This window comes from Canis lupus, chromosome 29 (genome assembly GCF_011100685.1).
Source record: "Canis lupus familiaris isolate Mischka breed German Shepherd chromosome 29, alternate assembly UU_Cfam_GSD_1.0, whole genome shotgun sequence".
Taxonomy (NCBI): Eukaryota; Metazoa; Chordata; class Mammalia; order Carnivora; family Canidae; genus Canis; species Canis lupus.
The window spans coordinates 17,996,007-18,020,973 of NC_049250.1; the positions used below are offsets into that span (position 1 = coordinate 17,996,007).

The 24,967-nt window shown below is 36.6% G+C and overlaps 1 protein-coding gene across 1 annotated transcript in view; it reads left to right on the top strand.

The window, feature by feature from the left end:
• The window catches only part of PREX2 (phosphatidylinositol-3,4,5-trisphosphate dependent Rac exchange factor 2), a 276,462-nt gene that overhangs the window by 59,654 nt on the left and 191,841 nt on the right, over positions 1-24,967 (top strand). The window contains 4 exon segments of the mRNA XM_038579474.1: positions 11,303-11,374; positions 12,663-12,785; positions 15,245-15,349; positions 22,415-22,516. Coding sequence (XP_038435402.1) covers positions 11,303-11,374; positions 12,663-12,785; positions 15,245-15,349; positions 22,415-22,516 — 402 coding nt within the window.

Sequence of the window (24,967 nt, forward strand, 5' to 3'; positions counted from 1 at the left end):
TTACATCAGAATTAACATCTACTGTAATTGTGAATTACTTGGGAAATGAGGTGTTAAGTAAATAGGCATCAGTTTTCTTAGTGTTTTTCATGTAAGCTTTTTCTCCTCTCATCTTGAGAGTACTTTTTCACTCCAACACTGTAAGACCAAATGCAATTCTAAAACTTGAAACTGTGGCGACGTCTTGCTGGCTTAGTCGGAAGAGCATGAGACTCGATCTTGGGGTTGTAAGTTTGAGCACCATGTTGGGTGTAGAGATAACAAAAAATAAATAAACTTTGAGAATAAAATCAAATAAAACTTAGAACTCTGGAATGATCAGTATTAAAGATTTATAAAAGCCAAAAGGTCCTTGGCAAAACCTCAAGATTATACGCTGAAAGTTCAAATGGCTACAAAGATTTCTAAGTCACAAAAATGAGTAAAATGAATTTTGCGTAAATTAGATAACAGTATTAATGTGAGAATAAGAATCAATTAACATTTAGTTTTGGTAAGAATGGGGTGGGGGGGTAGCAGGGAGTAGTGATGACTGTAGCAAATGAAGGGAACATGTGGTTGCTTTTGTTCCAGCCTGTTACTACCATTGAGGAATGTGGAACCTGGGTTGATTTTTTTTCCCCTAGTGTTTGAAGAGGGATTATTATTATTGACTTTTATGTAAATGTTCTAATTTCCTTAAATGGTAGCAGTTGAAACAATGTTTTAACCAATTGTGCTATGTTAAAAAAATACCTCTATTGCTTCTGATCTCTGCTTTAGACTTAACTTGTTGCCTTAAGTCAACAGAAGTTAAATATCCAAGAAAGCTACTATAAACCTATTTTTATGGGCTGAGTGGTGAGGATGAAATGGTAGGAATTAAAATCACAAAAACTTAACAAAATAACAAAAACTTTAAAAATTGACCAAAAATACTTCAAAAAACCTTACTTTTATTATGATCTTTTATTGAAATCATCCTAATAAATTTTCTGATTTTTACTTTCCTTTTAATACTTTTAATGCATAATCATGATTCTGTTGAGAATGATTCAGTTTCTTCATCGTCTTCTGTACATTTCCACGAGTGACTTTCAGCCACCTAACTATAACTGTCTAAAATTTTGTGCTTTGTGTGTAGTTAGAGTCACACATGCTGACTCAGTATGAATTCTTTCCCCTGAAAACTCCTGAAGAGCACAGTTCTGTCATGCTGCCTTTTGGCATATTGAGGTCAAACAGAAGGCACTAAATAATATTTTAATTATCCTCAAATCCTGGTAAGTTTCGGTCAAGGAAGTTTAAAAAATATGGATGTATGGTGAAAAATTATCTTCACCTAGATGTTGGTGCTGTTAATTTTGAATTAATAGCTGTTCTGAAAAAGAATTAAACCTTCTGGTGGGAAATTGAGCAGATATTAAAAGGCTTTCAAAAATATGACACAATAAATCCTTTTGGTTCTGAATCATGCAAAAACATCAGCAATCCAAGGGTTTTTGCTGGGAATATTGGCATACTGTTTGGTATCACTATGGTCTCTTTAGGCATCTATCTGAGTAATCCAGGGTGGCATATATTTTCCTTTGATGGTTTGTAAAGTGATAGATGCCCATGAGGGTGAGTCTTCAATGCTATTGAACCACTGACTAATGATTTATTATTCTATCACTTTTTAGAGTCTTGTATGGATGGAATGTTGTCATGGCAGTCTAGGGACAAGCAATATCTGTTTCAAAGATGAAAACATACTGTCCATACATTTTCTGTAGGGGTGTACAGTCTGATGGGGAGCAGATATGCAAACTTACAGTATTTTATAATTGTTGTTAATCATGTCTGAGTGGAAAATACATGACAGAGGGAGCTTTTAAAAATCTACTTAGTTTTTCTTTTTTTAAATCTACTTAGTTTTTGAAAAGAAATTTAAACATAAATTCTCCCTAGTTATAATTTTTTATAAAATACGTTGGACTTTTTACTTATAATCTAACAAATTACAGAAATAAGGAGACACATGGAGAAATATGGGACTTTGCTGAAGCTCAGGAAGACAAAAAAAAAATGCTGATTTTTATAATGTAGCCCAGAGAGACTGATAATGTAAAAGCTTTTAGCCTCAAATTTGTGAATTTACTTAACACTGCTACAGTTGTTCTGGGATAGTATATGCCAGTGGTGCTCCACTATACTACTGTGGGGGTGCAGAGTAGGCTTGTGGCAATGTATAGAGACATTTTTGGTTGTTGCAACTGGGGATGATAGTGGCTATTAGTAAGTGGTCAGAGCTGGCAATGGAACTCTTAAACATCCTATATATACAGGACAGACCCTACAACCAAGATTTTTCTGGCACAAATGTCAAGACTGTTAATGTTGAGAAACCCTGGTGTATGGTGATCAAAAAGGAAAAGATTATATGATATTCCTATATTCCAAGTTGCTGATGAATATTTGTGAAGATAACACACTAGGGGAATTGATACTACACTGTCTGGTGGTCTTTGGAAACCAAAGCCCTCTAGTGAAGGAACAGTTCTTTACTTATACCACTAAAGTTTGTTGAGACCTTACCAAGTGCCAGGCATTGTTGGAGATATTGGGGAAACCGGAGTGAGCAAAGCAGGCAGACTGGCTTCAAAGAGCTCTAGTACCAGTGTGGGAGACTAGTAAATAAACAAATATATAAAATGGGACGTGGAGGAGCAGATAGTGCCATAACATAAATAAAGTAATGGGGTAGATAGGGCGTGAGGGGCTTGGGAAAGGAAACACATCAGACTGGATGGCCATGAGAGACCTGAGCTGAGAACTGAGTGACAGCAGGAGGCAGCCAGATGAAGAGTGTTGTAAGCAGAGGAAGCAGGTTGTGAAAAGATGCTAAGGTGGAAGTATGCATGGCTTGTTGGGGAAGAGCGGGAAGGTGATTTGGTTGGGCAGTGGTCCAGAATGGGGAAGCTGGGATGAAACAGAGTATGAGAAGAGGGAGGAGCCAGATCATGCTCATTTCTTTTTAGGATGAATATATTCCATTGTCTGGATGTATTTATCCATTCATACTGAAGAACATCTTGTTTGTTTCCAACTTTTGTCAATTATGAATACAGCTGCTGTGAACATCCAGGTGCAGTTTTTGTTGTGGATAAATTTTCAACTCATTTAGGTAACTTCTAAAGAACACGATTGCTGAATTGTACGGTAAGAACATTTATGGTAAGAATACGCCAGATTGTTTTCCAAAATGGCTGTATCATTTTGCATTCCCACAAGATAATGAATGAGAGTTCCTGATTATTCCACATCCTTACCAGCCTTTGGCACTGTCAGTATTTTGGATTTTGTCCTTTCTGATTGGTATGTAGTATCTCATTGTTGTTTGAATTTGCAGTTGCCTCATGACCTAAGATTTGAGCATCTTTTTATATGTTTACTTATTTATATTATCAGTACGTCTTCTTTGGTGAAGTGTCTGTTCAGTTCTGCCCAATTTTTGATTTGGTTGTTGACATTCTTATTGTTGAGCTTTGCAAGTTCTTTGTACATTTTGTATAGTAGTTCTTTATCATACATGTCATATATTTCTTTTTAAAAATTTTTTTAAAAGATTTTATCTATTTATTCATCAGAGACACACAGAGAGAGGTGGAGACCTAGGCAGAGGGAGAAGCAGGCTCCCCGCAGGGAGCCTGATGCAGGACTCAATCCCAGGACCTCAGGATCATGACCTGAGCCAAAGGCAGATGCTCGACCATTAAGAAATGTCATATATTTCTTAAGGAAATATTTTCTCTCAGTTTGTGGCTTGTCTTCTCATTTTCTCGTCATACATGGAGAAGTTTTTAATTTTAATGATATCTGGCTTATCAATATTTTCTTTTATGGATCATGCCTTTGGTGTTCTGTCTATAAAAGACATCACTATACTCAGGTTCATCTAGAAATTTTCTCCTATGTTAATTCTAGGAGCTTTGAGGTAATGTGTAATTCTTCTGAAGGTCTGTGTCTAGATTCTTTTTTTGTCTTTTCATATATGGATGTTCAGTTGTTCCAGCATCATTTGTTAAAAGATAGTCATTTCTCCATTGGATAGCCTTTGCTCCTTTGTCAAAGATTAGTTGACTATATTTGTGTGAGTCTGTTATGGGGCTCTCTGTTGTAGTCCATTTATCTATTTTCCTTTTCTTCAACCAAATCCATACTGTTTACTGTAGCTTTATAATAAGGCTTGAATTTAGGAAGTGTCAGTCCTCTGACTTTGCTCTTGTTCTTTAATATTGTTTTGGCAATTCTGAGTCTCTCCATATAAACTTTTAATCATTTTGTTGATATCCACAAAATAACTTGCTGGAATTTTGATTAGAATCATGTTAAATCTACAGATCAGGTTGAGAAGAACTAGCATCTTGACATTATTGAGTCTTCCTATCTATGAATGTGGACTATCTTTTCATTTAGTCTTTCTTTTGATATTTTTTATCAGAGTTCTATAGTTCTCCTCATGTTGTACAAATTTTGTTAGATATATACCTAAGTATTTCATTTTTGAAGGTGCTAATGTAAATGGTACTGTGCTTTTAATTTAAAGTTCCATTTGTTCTTTGCTGGTGCAGAGGAAAGTGATTGACTTTTGTATATTAACCTTGTATCCTGCAACCTTGCTATAACAGCTTATAAGTTCCAGGAGTTTTTTTGGTCAATTCTTTTGGACTTTTCACAAAGATATCATTTGTGAACAAAGACAGTTTTACTTTTCCTTTCCAACCTATATACCTTTTATTTCACATTTTATCTTACCGTATTAGTTACGAAATACAGGACAATGCTAAAAAGGAGTGGTGACAGGAGACATTCTTGCCTTGGTCCTAATTATAATGGGAAAGCCTCTAGTTTCTCATCATTATATATGATGTTAGCTGTAGGGTTTTTAAAAAAATATTTTATTTATTTATTCATGAGAGACACAGAAAGAGAGAGGCAGAGACATAGGCAGAGGGAAAGGCAGGCTCCATGCAGGGAGCCCATGTGGGACTCAATTCCAGAACTCCAGGATCATGCCCTGAGCCAAAGGCAGAGACACTTAACTGCTGAGCCACCCAGGTGTCTCAGCTGTAGGTTTTTTTAAAGGATTTTAAAAAAAATAATGTTGAGGACATTCCTCTGTATTCTTAGTTTACTGAGTATTTATCATGAGTGGGTGTTGGATATGTCAAATGCTTTTGTTTTGCATCTGTTGGTCAGATCATATGATTTTTCTTTTCATACAGGCAATGTGATGGATTTCATTAATTGATTTTAGAATGTTAACCAGCTTTGCCTACCTGGAACAAATTCCCCTTGGTTGTGGCATACAATTGTTTTATACATTTTTGACTTTTATTTGCTAACATTTTGCTTAGAACTTTTGCATCTATATTTATAAGAGATATTGGCCTGTAATTTTCTTGTGAAGTCTTTGGTTTTGGTAGTAGGGTAATGCTGACCTCATAGAACAAGTTAGGAAGTATTTCCTCTACTCCTATCTTCTGAAAGTGATTATAGAGATTTGGTATCATTTATTTCTTAAATGTTTGGTAAAATTTAATAATTATTATATGTTTTTTCAAGTGTGCGTAGATATGTTTTTATTATTACAGTAAATTCATTGCTCAGTTTTAGCACCTAGCTTCTAATATGCCAAATATGTTTGTTTATTGCAAATTGTCCATCTCCCCCCAGTAAAATATAAACAGAAATTCCTCACTATTTCATTTATTGATATATTTTATTCACCTAAAACAGTGGTTCTCAACATGTGCTTTGCTGTTTTTTGGGGTTTTATAAAATCCTTTCAGGGAATATGTAAGGTTAAAACTATTTTTGTGGTAACACTGAGACTTATTTGCTTTTTTTTTTCCCCTCCACTATATTGTTGCCTGCACTATTGGGGGAAAATCAGTAGTGTATAAAACTGCTGTTGTTTTAGTGTAAATCAGGGCAGTGGCATCAAACTGTAGGAGTAGTCACTATATAATTCCCTGTCCTCACTCATGGGAGAATGGCAAGTGGATGCAAATTTCACTTAAAACTGTAAAAATTGATAATTTTAATAAGTCATGACTCTTGAGCACATGCCTTTTTAATATTCTGTGTAATGAAATGGGAAATATATCTAGGTACTTCTGCTGTGTACTCAAATATTATGATTGTCTCCAGGGTTAGAATTTGTGATTGAGTTGCTATGGAATCTTATATTTTTTTGAAATAACAACTGTGAGGTAAACTATAGTTCAGTTTCAGGGCATTTGAGTATTTGGCAGATAGTTTTTTCAAAAAAGAATGAGGTAAACCTGTCACTTCAAAGAAAACAACTGATAGCATTTGTTGATGATGATAAATTCAAGTTTGCAAGTGAATTTAGGATTTTGAAAAATTTATTTCTATTAGCTCTATACAATGAGTTTGATACTTAAAGATTTTATTTATTTATTCATAGAGACACACAGAACAGAGAGGCAGAGACACAGGCAGAAGGAGAAGCAGGCTCCATGCAGGGAGCCTGATGTGGGACTCGATCCCAGGTCTCTGGGATCACGTCCTGGACTGAAGGTGGCACTAAACCTCTGAGCCACCTGGGCTGCCCCTTAAAGACTTTTCTCTTGAGTTGGATATTGTTATTAACTAAGTGATGTGGTTTTTCTTTGATATTAAATAACAAAATGTGTTAATATATTGAAGATATGTATAACTCCCAGTGAATCATTGTTAAAGAAATTTCTAGCATCAAGCATAGGTAATAGATCCCTTCAAATTATAAGATAGATCAATTGGTTTTAATGTAATAGAGTATGAAAAGTTCACTGATATAGTTGATTTTTTTTTAATTTTTTTTTAATTTATTTATGATAGTCACAGAGAGAAAGAGAGAGAGAGGCAGAGACATAGGCAGAGGGAGAAGCAGGCTCCATGCACCGGGAGCCCGACGTGGGATTCGATCCCGGGTCTCCAGGATCGCGCCCTGGGCCAAAGGCAGGCGCTAAACCGCTGCGCCACCCAGGGATCCCTGATATAGTTGATTTTGGATTAAAATTCATGACTAACCTTTAAGAAACTACCACTTACTGAGTTTTGGTGTTGTATTAAAGAAGAATATCCACAATCATCTGAAAACGTTATAGCAATGAACATATCTGTGTGACTTTTGAGTGATCTACTTACTGTGTGTGCCTGACCAATGGAAAGAATGGGGAGGACAAAAAATAAGTTGAAGGAGATTAATTGGTACATCCAAATTTTAAAATAAATGGGTGCATTCTGAGAATAAAACTCATCATGGACTTTGCCTTACCTTTGAAGCATGCAATGGTCCAGATAGGCAGACATGGAGGAAGGAGAGTGCTATCTTCTCCCCCTTATATCTTAATGAGTTTTTTCCTTCTATTACTTTTTGGTTGCAAATTTGTGACATTTTTAGCTTTCTTAAACTTTGATTAATGTATGGCACTTATCCTATTATACCAAATACATGACAGGAAGAAAACAATATGGAGCAAATTGAAATGAAGATGAAGAGTTCTGCTCTCTGTAGGAAAAAAGAAGCCCCTGACTAGAGAGATATTTAGGAATGTGTTGTATAATCATTGTTAGGGGAATGCTGACAAACCGAGTACATGCTAACATACCTGCAAACTGGAAGGTACAAGGAGGGGCACCTGGGAGTCTCACTTCCTCCAAGTGGAACTTTGTCTTATCTCACTAGTCTCTGCATCTCTCTATCCTTCAGAGATTATTATGCCCCACTTATGCAGCCCAGATTTGATTTTCATGGTTGGAGGGAAGTTCCTCTGGTGGGGATATCAGGAACGCCAAGTAGCAGAGCCAGAGGGTATTGGGCCTAGAGGGAGTGGACAATAGGGTTTGAAAGTCAAGTTGAAGTAACTGAACCCATTCTCTTTGTTGAGAGTCATTTACTTGCTTCCTCAAAGTCTGTTTCTTTAGTCTTTGGAAGAATAAACTTAAAGAAATGTTCATCAGATGTGATCTCTGGACCAACTGTAACAGAATCATCTAGGGAACTTACTCAAAATGCAGATTTCTGGATCCTCAACCCGTCTACTGAACTGAACCTTCTGGGGATAGAGGAATCTGTATTTAGAAGAAACTCTCTGAGTCTTGCACACAATAAAAAGTTTGAGAGCCACTGGCATTACAAGCTTTTTCCAGTACTTATTTTCAGTGTATTTGTATCAAAGTGAAGATGATCTAATTCTGATGAAATTCTGGACCAAAGGGAATGAATGAATGCAGAGATAAAACAGCATATTAAATCCCTCATGTATTTTCGTAGTTAGTGTATTAATGCTTCTTTGACTGATCAGAGAAAAATTTAATGCTCCAATTACAAAGTCTGAAAGGACTTTGTAGATTCTGGTTGTTAAAAGAGGATTCTGAAAACGTAATTTTTCTTTATCTTAAAGAAGGAAGACTTTCACATTTTGTAAAAAATGTCAGTTTTCATGATTTTGTACTCTAGGTAAACTAATCTGAACTCTGCCTTAACTGTATATAAAGTGAAGCTCTTAGGAAGATACATGTTTGATCAGAAATGCTAACAAGTTCCATGTTTTCTTTCATATACAGTTAAACAAAAAGTCCCATGTTGTCACGGAGGCAAAGAAGATAAAAAGTCAGATAACGATATAGTTTACTTTCTTAGTTTGTATATCCCCTTCTAACTCATATTTTGATTCATTTGTGCTGCCTCCCAACTTTAATTTATGGACTTCAGAATGTGACTGAGTTCAATTTATGAAGAAAAGGTTTATAAATGTAGAGGTGAACTTTCAGCTTTGCTTGCACGAGAGGTTACCTGTTTACTGTGTGGTCAACATGAAATGTAAACTAGGCGACAGCACCATCATGTCATTTTAAGACTAAATGGAAAGAACTAAAGGAGCATTTTTGGTATGAGTCTATGGAAAATATTCAATAAAACCAAAAATAAATTAAAAATTAAACTAATACTAATTAAAATGGGCAAAGTCAGAAAATTCAAAATCTCTTTTCATTAGCAATTACACCTAACTCTAGATAATAGTTCAAAAATTATATCACATGTTCCCAGTAAAAAAAAAAAAAAGTGACATCCAGTACTTTCTTATTCAGTTTATTTAATTCAGTTGAATTATTTCATTCTGTTGAGGCTGTTCGTACTATTATGGCTTTGTAGTTATAGACTCTGAAACATGAACTGATCGAATCAAGAATAGAGATGTGTCTGAAGCTAATGCCAGGAATGAGATCCTATGGCTCACTTATTTTGCTTCTTTTTTTAAATTAAGATTTTATTTATTTATTCATGACAGACACAGGCAGAGAGAGGCAGAGACTTAGGCAGAGGGAGAAGCAAGCTCTCTGTGGGGACCCTGATGCGCAACTTGATCCTAGGTCCCTAGGATCACGACTTGAGCCAAAGACAGATGCTCAACCATTGAGTCACCCAGGCATCCCTATTTTGTTTCTTTTAAATAGTTTTTGTTTTCTTTTTATCAACATTACAGTATGCTTACAGCCAAATATTCTGAGCATAAGAAAGTGTATAAAGATCACCTTTAACTACTGTTGTATTTTGATATATGCTGCATATTTTTTCTTAGTTTGAATGAATACTACTATTATGCATTTATATTTATGTGTACATACTAATATGTAATATGTATATGTGTGTACCTATATGTGTGTACCTATCAAAAAAATTGCTTAGTAAATTTTTTCAGCAAACAATATTTTATAGACATCTGTCTTATATACACTTGTTTATATCATGTTCCATTTATGATTATAGCTCTGCATGTATTTTATAATTTGCATGTACCATAATATATTTGATTACATTATTATTGGGCATTGAGGTTGTTTCCAGTGTTTCCATTTTTGTAGTCAATATACTGTAACCCCTTGCCTGAATGTTTTCTTAGGATAAATTCCTAGAGATAGAATTGCTGTGTTAAAGGGAATACTCATTTAAAAAATTGAGATATATTGTCAAGTTGTACCTCAGAAATGTTTTGCCATTTATACTCTTTTTTAGAGGGGGATGTGCAGAGAGAGAGGGAAAGAGAGAGTCTTAAGTAGGCTCCAGAATCAACACGGAGCCTGATGTGGGATTCAGTCTCACAATCCTGAGATCATGACCTCAGCTGAAATCAAGAGTCAGATGCTTAACCAACTGAGCCACCGAGATGCCCCTGTGCCACTTTATAGTCTTACTATCAATGTCCTTGAGGGTGATAACCTTGGAGTGTTATGAAGCATACTGGGTTTTCTTAATTTCTTAAATCTTTGTAAATATAGCGTGTCAAAAATGAGATTCTTACTTTAAACTTCATTTGTTTGATATAGTTTCCAGAGATTCCTTGGAGCTGCTATGTGCCCTGGGGATTGGTAGACTGTAATCACACCCCAACTTGGCTGGTAGTGGCTGAAGTTCTTAAGACAAACAAGGGAAGCAGTGATTTCTCCTGGTCACTAGATAGTTAATGAACAAAGTCTTGAAGACACAAGCCAGATTTGCTGGATGGAAAATCACTTCTCCTTTTCCTTCCAAATTTTCTCTTTTAAGACCTAATATAAATAACTTTTTTTGCCCTTCTTTTCCTTTGCAAAAGTAATAGTCATGGGCCCAAGCTTAATAACTTATTAAGAAGAATGCAGATCTTTGAAATACTGAGGAACTTATTTGCCTATCATAGAGCTATGGAGAGCCCTGACCTGATCCCAGAAATACAAAATCTGGCTTCCTAAAACTTGGGAGGGGGTAGATAAGAGGGGAAGGGAAATCCTTCCATTGCTCTTTGAAGAGTCACCTTCTCTGTCTCTCTTTCACTCTCTATCTCTCTCTTTCTTTTCCTCCCTACCTCCTTCACTCAATCTCTCTCTCAATTCCAAAAGGGTCACTTTGGAATTTCTGGCCATTTTTTTTTTAAATAAAAATTCCCATTTTTCAATATATTTTGGTCTTTTTGTGCTTCACAAGACTTAGAAGTTTAGGAAACATTTGACTCAAGTGTTTGCCACAGAACGTTTGAGATCCTCCTGGTGAATAAATTCAGTTCATATATACATGATCACTTTTGGTCCTGCCCCAAAACTATGAAGGATATAATTCCCAGGTAGGAACCACAGTGAACAAGGGTTTCACCTTTTACGACAAAACTCTTCTTCTCAACAGTTATTGGATTTTTTAAACTTTGGTTTCCTGTAAAATATTTAGTTTTCATCAACACCCTGTTATTTTATTAACCTAATGTTGCCTTCATAATATTTCTTTTTTTGTTTCATGCAGGCATTCTTACACCGAATGAACCAGTGTGCTGCATCAAAAATTGACAAAAATGTAACAGAAGAAACAGTGAAGGTGAGGAGATGCAGTTGGTGCTCAACACAAGCACGCGTTCCCCTTAGTTAAACTTTTATCTGGGGGATGTTACTTTAACTTCTTTAGTTTATCCTCAGTTCCAATATAAGTTCCCTGCCAGTCACTTGTGTGGGCGACACTGAGAAAAAGGGAAAGGAGGGTTTGGGAAATGAAACAGAGGGTTAAGAGGATGGGGAACTTTTTTGCCAAGGCCTTAGGACAGAGGAAGAAAAACAAACCCACGACTGAGAACCCCAGTGCCTGTGAGAGGGAGAGAGCAGCACCGTGTGTTAGAGCATTGCTGGAGTTGGCTTAGGGAGGCAAGATGTGGACAAATGCAACTTCCATTGTCTGATCACCAAAGAACAAATGATTTAGATGGTTCAGTGGTGCAGAAAAAGCCTGCATAATATCTTCAACTCAGAAACAAATGTATAAGCATTTCCTTTTAAGCTGCAGGGCAGGAAGGTTATTAAGAGTTTTGTAAAGGGGGAGGAGGTAAATGAAAATTAATTGCACTACTGTTATTACCTATTCAAGTTGTATAAATTATCATTGATACTTAGTTTTTGGTACTGATTTGCTATTTTACTTTACTAAAAATAAAAAAAAAATTCCCAAGGATTTTATAGGCCCTTCTGACTATTTTTTCATAAATAAATAGTCACTTTAAAATTCTCCTTACCATGGGAGTATTTTAGTTTTGTGCTTTTGGTTGCAAGCAGAAGTCACTTATTCAAATGACTTGAAGATGCTTCAGCTCTCATATTGAGTACTCCAGACAGAACTCAGGGAGGTCAATAAGATTGCCAGGTTCTGTCTAACTCTTCCCTGCACCCTCCAGGTTATCAGCTTTGCCTCTGGGCTGGCTCCTCTTGTAGCTGCAAAATGACCCTGGAGCTGTCCCAGCTGTCATTTCCAGAGGGGAGGAGGGCTGTCCATTCCAGGTTGCCCTTCCAAAAAGCAAAGAAGCCCTGGCCCCACAAAGCCTGCCAGCAGATCCGTCCTATACTATGTTACCTGCGGCCCATTCTCACTAATTGGGTGGGGACTGTCATGCTTGGATTTAGTCACTCAAGCTTTTCCTGCGAGCCAGGAATAGGTTCCTGGTTCCCAGAGTTGTGTGGGAGTGGAGAGGATGTCCAGACAAAATTGGCGCTTGGCCCTCTGGGTGGGTGGGAAGGATAGCTATGCCCTGAAGTGTTCAGCTTGGAAAGAGAATACTGTACTCTTGGACCTTTTTTTTCCCCCTAACCTGCTTCACTGTTGCACTTACATTTATTTGCAGATGCTGTTCTCAAACATTGAAGACATCCTTGCAGTACATAAGGAGTTTTTAAAAGTCGTGGAAGAATGCCTACATCCAGAACCTAACGCTCAACAAGAAGTGGGAACCTGCTTTCTTCACTTTGTAGGATAAATTTCTGTTTATTTTAAAAGCTCTTTCCCCCTAGATTTTAAGGTTTCGCTTTTGGCATAGTAGTAGGTGGGAATTCAGCATTAGGAGTAAAATGTGACACCGAAAGTTTGGGGTCTTTTAAGGCCAGTGAAATCTTCCACTGAGAGCCAGAAAAGGGGTGAGGGCCTCACATCATCCATTTTATTCAGCGAAGAATAAACAGCCTTTTCTTTTTCCCAACAAGTTAGTTCTTCGCATCCTCTGTAGCTTTGAATTCTAATGAATATTCAGGCTGTTCATAATGAATGGATTTTTATGTTTCTCTCAAACATAGAGCATTTCCCTTCTGAGGCAGAAAATCCTTCCTCTTATAATGTGGCGTGATGAGCCTTTTGTAGTCAGAATGTTCCCTTGTTAATTGATTGGTGACAGACCTGCAGGTGAACAAACCCGGTCACCCTAGGTACACATATGCCTGAATCCGATGTTTCTTAAGGATGGTGTCTTAGAAGCTGTACAGAGTGATGCAGAAAAATAATCAGTTGGTGCTCAGTTGTTTCAAAAGATATGTCACTCTTATGTGATCATGTCCATCTTTTTGGATATGATAGTTGGAATTATTTGTGCAATTGATTTATAAAGTAAAAAGTCACCTGTAAAATGAAAATTGTTTTCAGAACTAAAGGCCATTCATCCAAAAAAAAAGTGCTGCTATTTATACCATTCCACTGATGCTAATTTTCAGACTACCAATCTGAAGTCCTTTCTTTACCAAAATGCTATATAATTAATGTTTTATTTAAAAATGCATGAGAGTATTTTGTCACAGAAATCACTTTTTGTTTATTTTTATTTCTATTTAGCCTTTATAAAAGTAACTGTGTATAGTTTCTGGGTCTGTAGACCCTGCATATGTTCTTTTTATAATCAGGGAATATTTTCATAAAGGTAATTTTATTAAATAAAATTCCTCCTTGGAATAGGAGGATCAAGCTGTGCTTTCCTTGGGCATGATTGGAAACCATGCATGTTTGTGTCTCCTTAATCCAAACTGTTGCCTTTCATGAAAGAATTCAAATCTGCCAGCTGGAGTATTTGCTTTCTCAGTCCAGGGCTGCACATGGGAATCTTGCACCCTGACATCCATTTCCTCAGTAACACACTATGAATCTGTCATCCATGAATTTATCCAAACTATTTCTGAAGTTTGTTTCATTCTGGGTCATACCATTTCTTGAAGTAAGTAATTCAATATATTTTCTCCTGGCTTTACAAAATAGCACTCAGTGTTGCTTTCCAAATGCATGCCTTTGAAATTTCAGAGGACATACTTCTGTTCTAATACTTGATCAATATATTTTCTGTGTCTTTCTCTTCTTGGTACTGCTTTGATAGGTACTAATCATAGCCAATGAGAGCAAATCTAATGATGTGAGGATGCTCAGAGATCACATTATTCTCTTTTTGAAAGTACTCTTTCTTTGGCAAATACGAAGTTCGCTTATTTTGTTCCTACCTGATCACTTTTTGTGATAGCTCTAGCTATTAGAAAATTTTATGTTAATCCTGAATCTGCCTACCTCTGCCCATCATTGCCCTTGCAGTTTCTACCTAGTGGTCTTAGTTCTGTGTTCTGGAGCTACATAGAGTTGTAAATCCTTTACATTAGGACAGCTATCTGAAAGTAGCTACCATTTCCTTACTTTATTATACTAACAAATAATTTCTGTTTGAAATGACCTCTCATATGTAGTGTTTCCACAGTCCACCATCTTCATCACCTGAAGAATACTCTGAATTCAGAATATTCATTGCTGAATATTCTGCTGTTTGTCCGTATCTGTCTTAAACACAACTGTCCAGATTGGTGCAAATGAACTGCAGGGTACCATGTCTCTCTATTCCTATTTGACCTGTTACATGCTTTTCCCTCTCCCCAAAATGCTTTCTTCCCTCTCCCTGCCTGGGAATCATAGATTCATCTCTTTGGACCTTGCTCAAATACCCCTTTTTTTAAAAAAAACTCTATCTGGGGCAGCCCGATGGCTCAGCAGTTTAGCGCCGCCTTCAGCCTGGGGCTTGACTCGACCCAGGATCGAGTCCCAATGGAGCCTGCTTCTCCCTCTGCCTGTGTCTCTGTCTCTCTCTCTGTGTCTCTCATGAGTAAATAAATAAAATCTTAAAAAAAAAAGCTCTATCTGAATCCTTTTAGTAAAGCTAAGTACTCTCTTCTCAGTAATTTGCTACCATTTGGTTCATTTACCTATTATTGAATACTCATAGTGGACATTAGCCAATATAATCTTTTTTCCTAGGCTATTCTTCATGGATCAGAGAAAATTGATATACATACAGTAAAGCTCCCAAAACATAGTCAACGCTTAATAAAGTTTGTTCATAAACATCACACAGGTTCATCTTTCAAAATGGCTGCTAACATGACCCTAACTTATCCTTATTCTAATTCACAGAAAGACAAGTTCCGTATCTATGATGAATATTGTAGTAACCATGAGAAGGCACAAAAATTGCTTCTTGAACTTAACAAAATAAGAACAATCCGCACATTTCTTTTGGTAAGTATATGTAAGAGTGTTACCATATGCTAGGATTTGTTGATGGGCTCACTAAGGAGCCAAGGACCAGCACCAGTATGGGTAACAACTACCCATGGGCATTTAATGTGTCCAGGCTAGGAGACCAGAGTCCTTTGATAAATGTAAGAAGTGAGAGTTGGCAGAAGCTTGTGCTGGGAAAACGCTGACGATGCCCTCTCCTGATTGATCGTGAATTGTTTGTGACAACTACAGGTTCCTAATGAGAGAAGACATTTATGCCGAGTTCATCATTGCTTTTAAATCCCTCAGCTCCCTAGGGTTTCATTTACTTTTGCTAAGAGAACTGTAAGTAGAACAGTCACAGGAAGGAAACAGAGCAGGAGTATCGTAGAAAAGAAATGTAAAGATTGACCTTTCTCCTACATACATTCCTTATTCACTTTTCATAGAAAGAGCAAGAATGTATATTTAATTTCTCAGGAGAGCATAAACAAATGCACATGTTGGCAGTAATTTGGACAATTCAATTGCCAGTAAGGACTTACTTGTACAATAAGTATACAAGTCAACAATATTTATTCAGCAAATTGTGAAATGGAGCAGCCATCCCCATTATCCAGTTATAAAGGTTTCTAGCGCCCCAAATAGTCCCTCATTCCTGCTCACAGACCATCTCTACAAGCACCATGAACTCTAGGCAATCGGTGATTTACTTTTGATCTCCATGGTTTGTCTTTTCTGGATATTTCACATAAATGGACTATAATCTTCAATGCCCGACTTCTTTTACTGAGTAAAATGTTTTGAGGTTCATCCTCATCATAGCATATATCCATATGCCATTCCTTTTTATTACTGGATAGTATTCCCTTGTATGGATATACCATATTTTGTCTATCCATTTGCCAGTGTGTGAACATTGGGTCAGCAAGCAACTATGATTAATGACGGACCTTGAAGATCATTTCTGAGAAAGATATTTGTTAATATAAAAAAGTCAGGAGATGTCCAGTTTGAGCTCTTTTATAAATGATGCTGAGATGAACATCCACGTACACATCTTTGGATATTTTCATTCTCTTGGATAGATGCTAAGAGTGGAATTACTAGGTCATAATAAGTTTATGTTTAACATTGATAATCTGCCAAAGTGACTGTGCCATATCCACCCACAATGTACAATTACAGTTTCTCTATATCTTTGCCAACAATTACCAGTTGCAATTACAGCTGTGATAGTGGATGTGTAGTTTATCTCAAGGTGATTTTTATTTGCATTTCTCTCATGACCAATGATATCAGGCATGCTTTCTATGTTCCTATTAGCCATTCATATATCCTGTTGGTGAAATGCTTATTCAAATCTTTTGTCCATTTTTAAATTGAGAGGTTTATCTTATATTGAGCTGTACATGTTCTTTATTTTGGGTACAGTTTTTGTATCTGACATATAATTTGTGAATACTTCCTCCCAGTATGGTTTGTTCATTTAAAAATATTATCTTTTGAAAATCAAAATTCTGGGCTCCAGGGTGACTCAGTCAGTTAAGCGTCTGCCTTCAGCTCACGTCATTATCCCAGGGTCCTGGGATCAAGTCCCACATTGGGTTTCCTGCTCTGTGGGGAGCCCGCTTCTCCCTCTTCCTCTGCTGGCCACTTCCCCTGCTTGTGTTTTTTCTTTCTGTCTGTCAAATAAATAAATGAAATCTTATAGTAAAAGAAAATCAGAATTATTAGCATTTTGTTGAAGTCCAATTTATTAAATTTTTCTCATATGAACATGTTTTTGTTACATAAAGAAGTCTGTATTTGGGTCTTATACTTACTTTGTTAACTTTTATTCCCAAGGACTTTACTCTTTTTGATGCTGTTGTGACTGGAAGGATCCTAATTTCATTTTTGGATTGTTCATGACTACCATATAAACATTTGACTTTTATTTGTTTTTGTTTATTGTGTATTTTTGTAACCTGTGGTTTAAATTCATGTATTAATTCTAGTAGTTTTTTGGTAGACTCTTTAGGATATTTTACATATAGTATCATGTCATGTAAGAGTAAAGACAATTTTACTACTTCCTTTTCAATATAGTTTTTTTTTCCTGACCTTTTGCACTGGTTAGAACCAGTACAATGTTGAATAGAAGTGATAAGAACAGTCACTCCCACCTTCTCTCTGATCTTAGTGGGAAATCATTCACTTTTTGATCATTAAGTATGATGTTAGCTGTAGATTTTTTTCAAAGATGTCTTTTTCCAGTTGAGGAAGTTCCACTATATTCACAGTTTGTTAAGAGTTTTTATTGTGACCTTTTTGCCTTTTCCAATAGAGGTGTTTAAAACTATGAATTTGCCCTATACACTGCTTTCACTTTATTCCATAAATTTTGACATGTGTTTTCATTTTCATTCGGTTTCTGAAAATGTCTAGTCTCTTTTGTAATGTTTTCAGTCCATTCTTTATTTAGAGTTTGTCTTGGAAGGCAGTTCTGCATGGACTTGTGTTCCTGCACATTTTCTGAGCAGAGGAACTGACTGCCTTTTTTCTGCCCCACAATTTAAAGGATGTTTGTATCACGAGCAGCCTCAGAAGGTAGAGATACTTTCTTCCTCCTAAGCAGTGGACCTTCATGCCTGCTGCCATCGTGAAAGACTCATTTCTTAGCCTCAGGTCCCTTGTCCTCTTGACTGTGTGCATGGGCCACCTGGTCTTCCCTGTGTTGCCATGTGGGAACTGGGGCTTGGGAAATCAGCCCCAAAATGGTGGTACTGTTCCTGCTACTGTTGCTGTAGGGAATAAAAAAGTCCTTTATCTCTGCCTTAGGACTTTTGTGTGTTCTTTCAACATCCATGAGTCTGTAGCATGTTAACGTTTGAGCTTGCAGGTAGGATAATATCTTAGAATCATCAGTTTTAACATTCTGCTATTTTATTTCCCAATATTGGAATTTTTCCAACTTCTTCTTATAGTTGATTTTTTAAATTTAATTCCATTCTAGTCAGAGAACATATTTAAATCATTTAAGTCCTTTTAAATTCATTAGGACTTTTTTATGGCTTAGCATATGGTCTGTCCTGGAGCTGTTTTTTTTTTTTTTTTTTTCATCTTCTTCTTTCTCTGTATGTTCCATGTGTGCTTAAAAACTATCCATATTCTGCTGCTGTTGGGTGGAGTGTTCTATAAATGTTAGGTCATTTTTGTTCATAATGTTATTCTTGTCTTCTGTGTCCTTTCCTCTAGGTGCTCTGTCAGTTATTGAGGGTAGGATATTGAAATCTATAGGTAGAATTGGTACATTGTCTATTTTGCCTTTCAATTATGTCAGTTTTAGTCTTATATGTTTTGGGTCTCTGTTGTTAAACAGGTATTCATTGAAAGTGCTTGTATTGTGGGCACATGGGTGGCCCCACGGTTGAGCCACAGGGCGTGGTCCTGAAGTCCTGGGATCCAGTCGTGCATTGGGCTTCCCACAGGGAGCCTGCTTCTCCCTTTGCCTGTGTCTCTGCCTTTCTTTGTGTGTCTCTCATGAATTAATAAATAAAATCTTTAAAAAAATGCTTGTATTTATATTTCTACTGATCATGTTTTTCTTTGTCTCTAGGGGTATTTCTTTTCATAAAGTCTATTTTGCCTGATATTATTACAGCCATGATGCTTCTTGTACTGTTTGTATATTTTTTCCATTATTTATGTATGTATGTATTTAGGTATTTATGTCATACCTCTGGCAGACTCTATATAGTCAGATCATGCTTTTTTCTATCCGGTCTGACAAACTCTGTCCTTTGATTATAGTGTTCCATTCATTGACTTTTAATGTAATTATTGATACTGTTTTATTGACATGTTCCATTTTATTTTTTCTATGGGTGTTTATTTTGTTCTTGTTGTTGTTCCTCTGTTCCTCCTTTACCTTCCTTAGTGTACTGTTTTACTTTCTCTGTTGATTTTTTTAAACTATATTAAAAAAATTTTTTTTGGGGGGTGATTGCTCTAAAAACAATATGCATCTTAATTTATCATGTCTATTTCCTGAAGTTGGTTATTGTTTTTTTGTTTGTTTGTTTGTTTGTTTTGTTTGTTTTGTTTTGTTTTGTTTTTAGTAACTTTCCTGGATTTTATTTGAGAACTTGTGACTCTTGTATGTGCAGTGGCTATCTCTACTCTGTTTTTTGTTTTATAATTTAGCCTTTCTTTTTAGGGGTAACTCCAGTGACTGCTTAACTTAGTTCAGTTGGCAATTTGTTAGAGGTGATCAAGCATTGCTAATCAGCTTGTCTATAGATCTATGTTTGAGTTTGGGCGGTGGGGAAGACATTGAAAGGGCAGGCAGTTTTCAGGTCAGATCTGGACCTGAAAACCGTTTCTTTCCATGGGAACCCCCTTGGGTCTTTCCTGCATGTGCACACAACGACACTTGCTCCAAGGAGGGCTGCGATCTCATACCAACAGAATTGTGGGGATTCTCCATTTTTCTTATAGAGTGTGCTAATTTTATTGACAACACCCCTGTGTGTGAGATTTTTCCTCTCTTCAGTCCCATCAGGTTTTCAGGGCCTATTGCTGTGTTAGGGCCCCTGTGATGGGACAACTGCAATAGAGCCACTGTGAAAGTACAGTTTTGATAAGGCCACTGTGCAGGGTGACCTGGGGACATTGGGGGGCAAGGGGCTGCAGGGGGAAGATGGGAGAAGCTCAGGTGAGAATGCCATAGACTCCCACTGTTCTTACCTGAAAATACAGCAGCTCTTCACGAATAAACACTTCTTAGTTTTTTTTTGTTTGACTTTAGCTGATTTCCAGAGCCCTGGGAATTTGACAATTTTGCTGAGTATTACAGTTGTTTTTTGGGAAAAGGATTTACTGATACTTTTTCTCTGCCACAGCCAGAAGGGGCTCCTATGGCACTAAAATTTTAGGGCTCTTCATAAAGTGTTAGAACTTTGTCATCTTAGTGAATTCATTCTGTTCTCAGCAGAGTTGACTCTTTGTTTGCCTGGGTGTAGTTTATTAATTGAATTGTATCAAGCCATGCCAGTAAAGTCTCGAGAGTGCTGATTTTAGATGATCCTATAGCACAGTCTGATAGGAAACCTGGCTTTTATAATTCCTGCCCTGGCACTAAGGGATTACTAATTATCCAAATGATTTTAGGAAATTCATTATTTCTCTGGTGTCATTTTCAATTTCTATAAAATGGGAATAACAACAATCACCCTTGGAAAAACAGGTAAGAGTTTACAGATGTGGTGATGGTATTATCTGGGGTACCTGTATATGCTGCCAACTCAGTTAAGTTTTCACGATCAGGGAAATCTCTGGGAGCTCATTTAGAAGACATTCTTCATGAACACATTAGGAGAGAGCTGGCTTTCATCAGATAGCCTAAATTGGCAACCCAAGCTCTGCTATTATGAAGACAGTTCATAATCTGTACAGTACTATTAGACAAGGCATTAATAGCATGTTGTTAAGCAGTCATGAGTTTCTTAGGGTACTTCAACCCACAGCTAGGTAAAGGGGGTGACCATATTTATAAGAGGTGCTGACTTGTAAAGAATACCGAAACATCATTGGAAATATAATGGGATATACCTAGATGTGTTTCATACGGTTCCTCTGGGGGCAATACCATGCGGAGTTGGAAAGAATATTTTGATAAACTGATTGCAATAGGGGATGAAGCCCTCAAAGAGCATGCTTGAGTCAGAACACTTACTTCTAAAGTGTCTGAGTGAACTTAAAGTGATGATATTAGTCTTGCTGACTTGAATACACAGATTGGTGCTAGAGCCAAGTAGCTTAGGACAGTAAGGGCTTGTTCTGCTACCCTCAGTCTTTCTTTTTCATCTTTTCCTGCTCAGCACTTGCTCTCTCTTCTCCACTAATATGGGACAGTAATCTTAAAATGGTGGTAGAAAGTTGGCTAAATTATCTGTAAGATATTTGAGGGGCCCTTTTCTCCCTTCATTACATATTTATCGACAGCTTTCTTTTTACCAGTCACTCTGATAGGCATTGCAGAAACAGGATTTGGTACAAGTTTCAAATCTTTTTCTTAATTGATGGTTAAACTATGAAATAAAGAACAGATGCTTCAGAGAGTATAGGCTTTTTTTTTTTTTTTTTAATCGGAATTGATTTTCTCTTCTATTTCATCCTACTCTGACTGCTGATTTTGAGATTTCTCCATTCATCTTGCCTCTTTGGAGATCATAGCTGACCTCCTTATCTGAGGCTGGCTGGCCAGTGTCACTGGTCAGGTATTCTAGGTATGCCAGCTAAAAATGACTTAGCAATCACTTGGTTGAAACTTGCCAGTTTTACAGACAGAAAAACTACCATTCTTTTTTTTTTTTGTTAATTTATTTATTTATTCATGATAGACACAGTGAGAAAGAGACAGAGAGAGAGAGAGACAGAGAGGCAGATATGCAGGCAGAGGGAGAAGCAAGCTCCATACAGGGAACCCGACATGGGACTTGATCCTGGGACTCCAGGATCATGCCCTGGGCTGAAAGCAGGCACTTAAACCACTGAGCCACCCAGGCTGCCCCTAGCATTCTTAAATCAGCCCAAGTTGCATCACTAGTCAGTGGCAGAGGATGTATAGAACCCAGTTGTCTCCAGGCCTGCTCTTTACAACACAGCACAACACAACACAACACAACATAACACCATAATTCAGCTACAGTACAACTCCCTTTATAAGCAGAATTGATCTGTGTATTTTTGTGTCTATTATTTATTCATCCATTAGTCCATTCATCCATCTGTCTCTCCATCCATCCATCCATTCCTCTGTCTCTATCCTATTTCTTTTCCCTCAGACTTCATAGTCAGGATAATATATATAAATTAATTTTCAGGATATATACTCCGAACATATTTTGGTTTCTATAACTAATATGAAATGGGAAAATACTTCTTTGTCTTCTGTAAATGTTATTTGTGATTGCATGGGTTCATCTCAGAGATAGAGGTAGGCTTTCACATGTTTTTAGCAGAAAACTTTATGATAGAAGAAAACTTCATGTTTTCAGGTTTAAAATATGTAATTAATTATTTTTATTTCTACTGCAGAACTGCATGCTACTTGGAGGACGGAAGAACACAGATGTTCCCCTGGAAGGATATTTAGTAACACCAATACAAAGAATTTGCAAGTACCCTCTCCTTTTGAAGGTATTTTATGTGTTTATTTCACTATAGTGTTTTCCTTGTGTCTGCATATTTTGCTGATGGTCTTAAAATTTTTTTCTTTTTTTTAAAGATTTTATTTATTTATTCATGAGAGACACAGAGAGAGACAGAAACACAGGCAGAGAGAGAAGCAGGCTCCATGCAGGGAGCCCGATGCGGGACTCGATCCCGGGTCTCCAGAATCACGCCCTGGGCTGAAGTCGGTGCTAAACTGCTGAGCTACCGGGGTTGCCCAATAATTTGATTTTCTAAAGAAAGGGCAGATCATAGTTACTGGGGAAAATAGCTATATATATATATATATATATATAGATTAGGAAACAAATCTTTTGGGAAAAGAGACTCATAGTGCTTTTTATAGAAAATAAACTTGTTTGAGTTTTATTTAGAGTAAATGCATTGGTTTCAAGATAGATCCCATTAAATACCTTATGACTGGTTTATATAGCACTTTATCTACAGGGTTCTTTATCTTAAGTAATTCTACTGTTGGCATATTTTTTGACCTCCCCTAATGTTGGCGACTTCTTGATGGCAATGAAGCCAAAGTCAAAGTTACTTAACTTCAGAACTTGGTTTTTAAATCATTATTACAAGGAATGCTGTGCATCACATGGGACAATAAATGATAGGACGTAGGATGATAGTGCTAAGCAAAGCTGCCTCTGGAAAACAGAATAGGCCCCAGTAATTGTTGTAGGTCCACCGCCTTATTACAATAACCAAAAGTTTTATTGTGAAAAACAGATTATAATGTACTAATTATGCTTATACTGCAAGAGTGTGCAAAAAGATTAGAATAGCAATTCTGGAAATGGTAGTTTTTGGAACTACAATAGCAGCACAGGCAGTTGGGGATGGTGGTTAAGCACATGAGCTCTGAGCTCCAGTCCTAAGTATTCTGCTTACTAGCGGTGTGGCTGAACACGTAATCTAATCTCTTAAAGCCTTGGGTTTTTATATATGAAACAGAAATAATAAGGATGAAATTATAGTGTATGTCTGCAAGAATGTGTATATTGGATATGTATATCTGTTTATGTATGTGTGTATATACATACATATACATATGGAAAAGGTATTACATAGAAATAGTAATTGAATTGTTTAATGTAAATCATTAGCACAGTATGTACTCCATATATGTTAGCTGTTATTTACTCATATATATTTGATTCTAATTTATTTTAATAAATTATTACTTGCTATCTAAATTTTTAAAATACTCCCCAATATTATGCACATATTAACTGGTGTTCTTCTTGATTTATTTTTTGAGAAATAAATGTAAGGAATTTGAACTAAAAAACATTTTTTAACTACAACTTCTGTGAGTTGCATAATTGTTTTTTTGTGTAAAATTTCTTTGAAAACAGTTTCTTCTTATTAAAAAACAAGTTAAAATTACTTGGTTAAGCCACGGAGAGAAGCTAACACATGGATCTCCAGTTCTGCAGAGTTTTAGTGTGGTCTTCAGAAGGTGAGGAAGATTGATGCAGATGTGACTCTTGTCTTTCTGAGAGTCCTTCCAGACTTCTGACTTGGTGACTCAGATCACTTCAGTTCTTCCTGGACCTGATTTTGGAATCCCAAGCATTTGTTTGTTTTAAGAGTCAGAAGGGATAGTGATACTAAGAGAAATACGCCATGCTACGTAGTTGTTCTAAATCACTTCTGGATAGGGATGACCACTGGATAGGGTTGGTTCAGCTGACCTCTCAAAAGATAGAATCATGGACACATCCTTACTTAGAAAGAAAAAAAAATCAACTCAGAGCACCTTCAGTGGAAAGATGACATCTTTCCCCTTCTTAGGATGATTATCTTCACAAAGAAACATGAAAAAGCCATTTACTTGTAGTAGATATGTTGGTGTTGATATTTTTTGTGGTTGTTGTACCATCGTGCTGATAATCTCTTTGATTTTGGATGGTTTTATTTATTCAGAGAAAAACATTAGGGATTAGGCTGTGTGTTAAAAAAAAGATATATTGGTCTTATTTGTGGAACTTGAAATTACTGGTTTGGCCAACTAGCACAGGGTTCATAGAAAGTAACTGACAAAAGATTATTACTAGTCATTTATCTTGCTGTTTCACATTATCTAAATTCATGTCTTGACTCCACAGATACCCATTGGGCACAATTCCATAGGGCCCCAAATCATAGCCTGCAGACTGCCTTGACCACTTCACATAATTTACAAATACTTCTACACTTCAGAATTTCTAGAGAAGCCAGCATATCTTTTTTATGGATTTGTGTTCCAACATAAGTTTTTAAATCTTGTCTTGGGAGTGATGTAATGTGTATTCTTTTGGTGCTGGCTCTGCAGAGCCTAGTGTGAAGATACTGAATGCAGGGTCAAAGTTTATGGCAGAATCAGACCTCAAGAGAGTATAACAACAGCATATTTTCCCACTGTATGTTAAG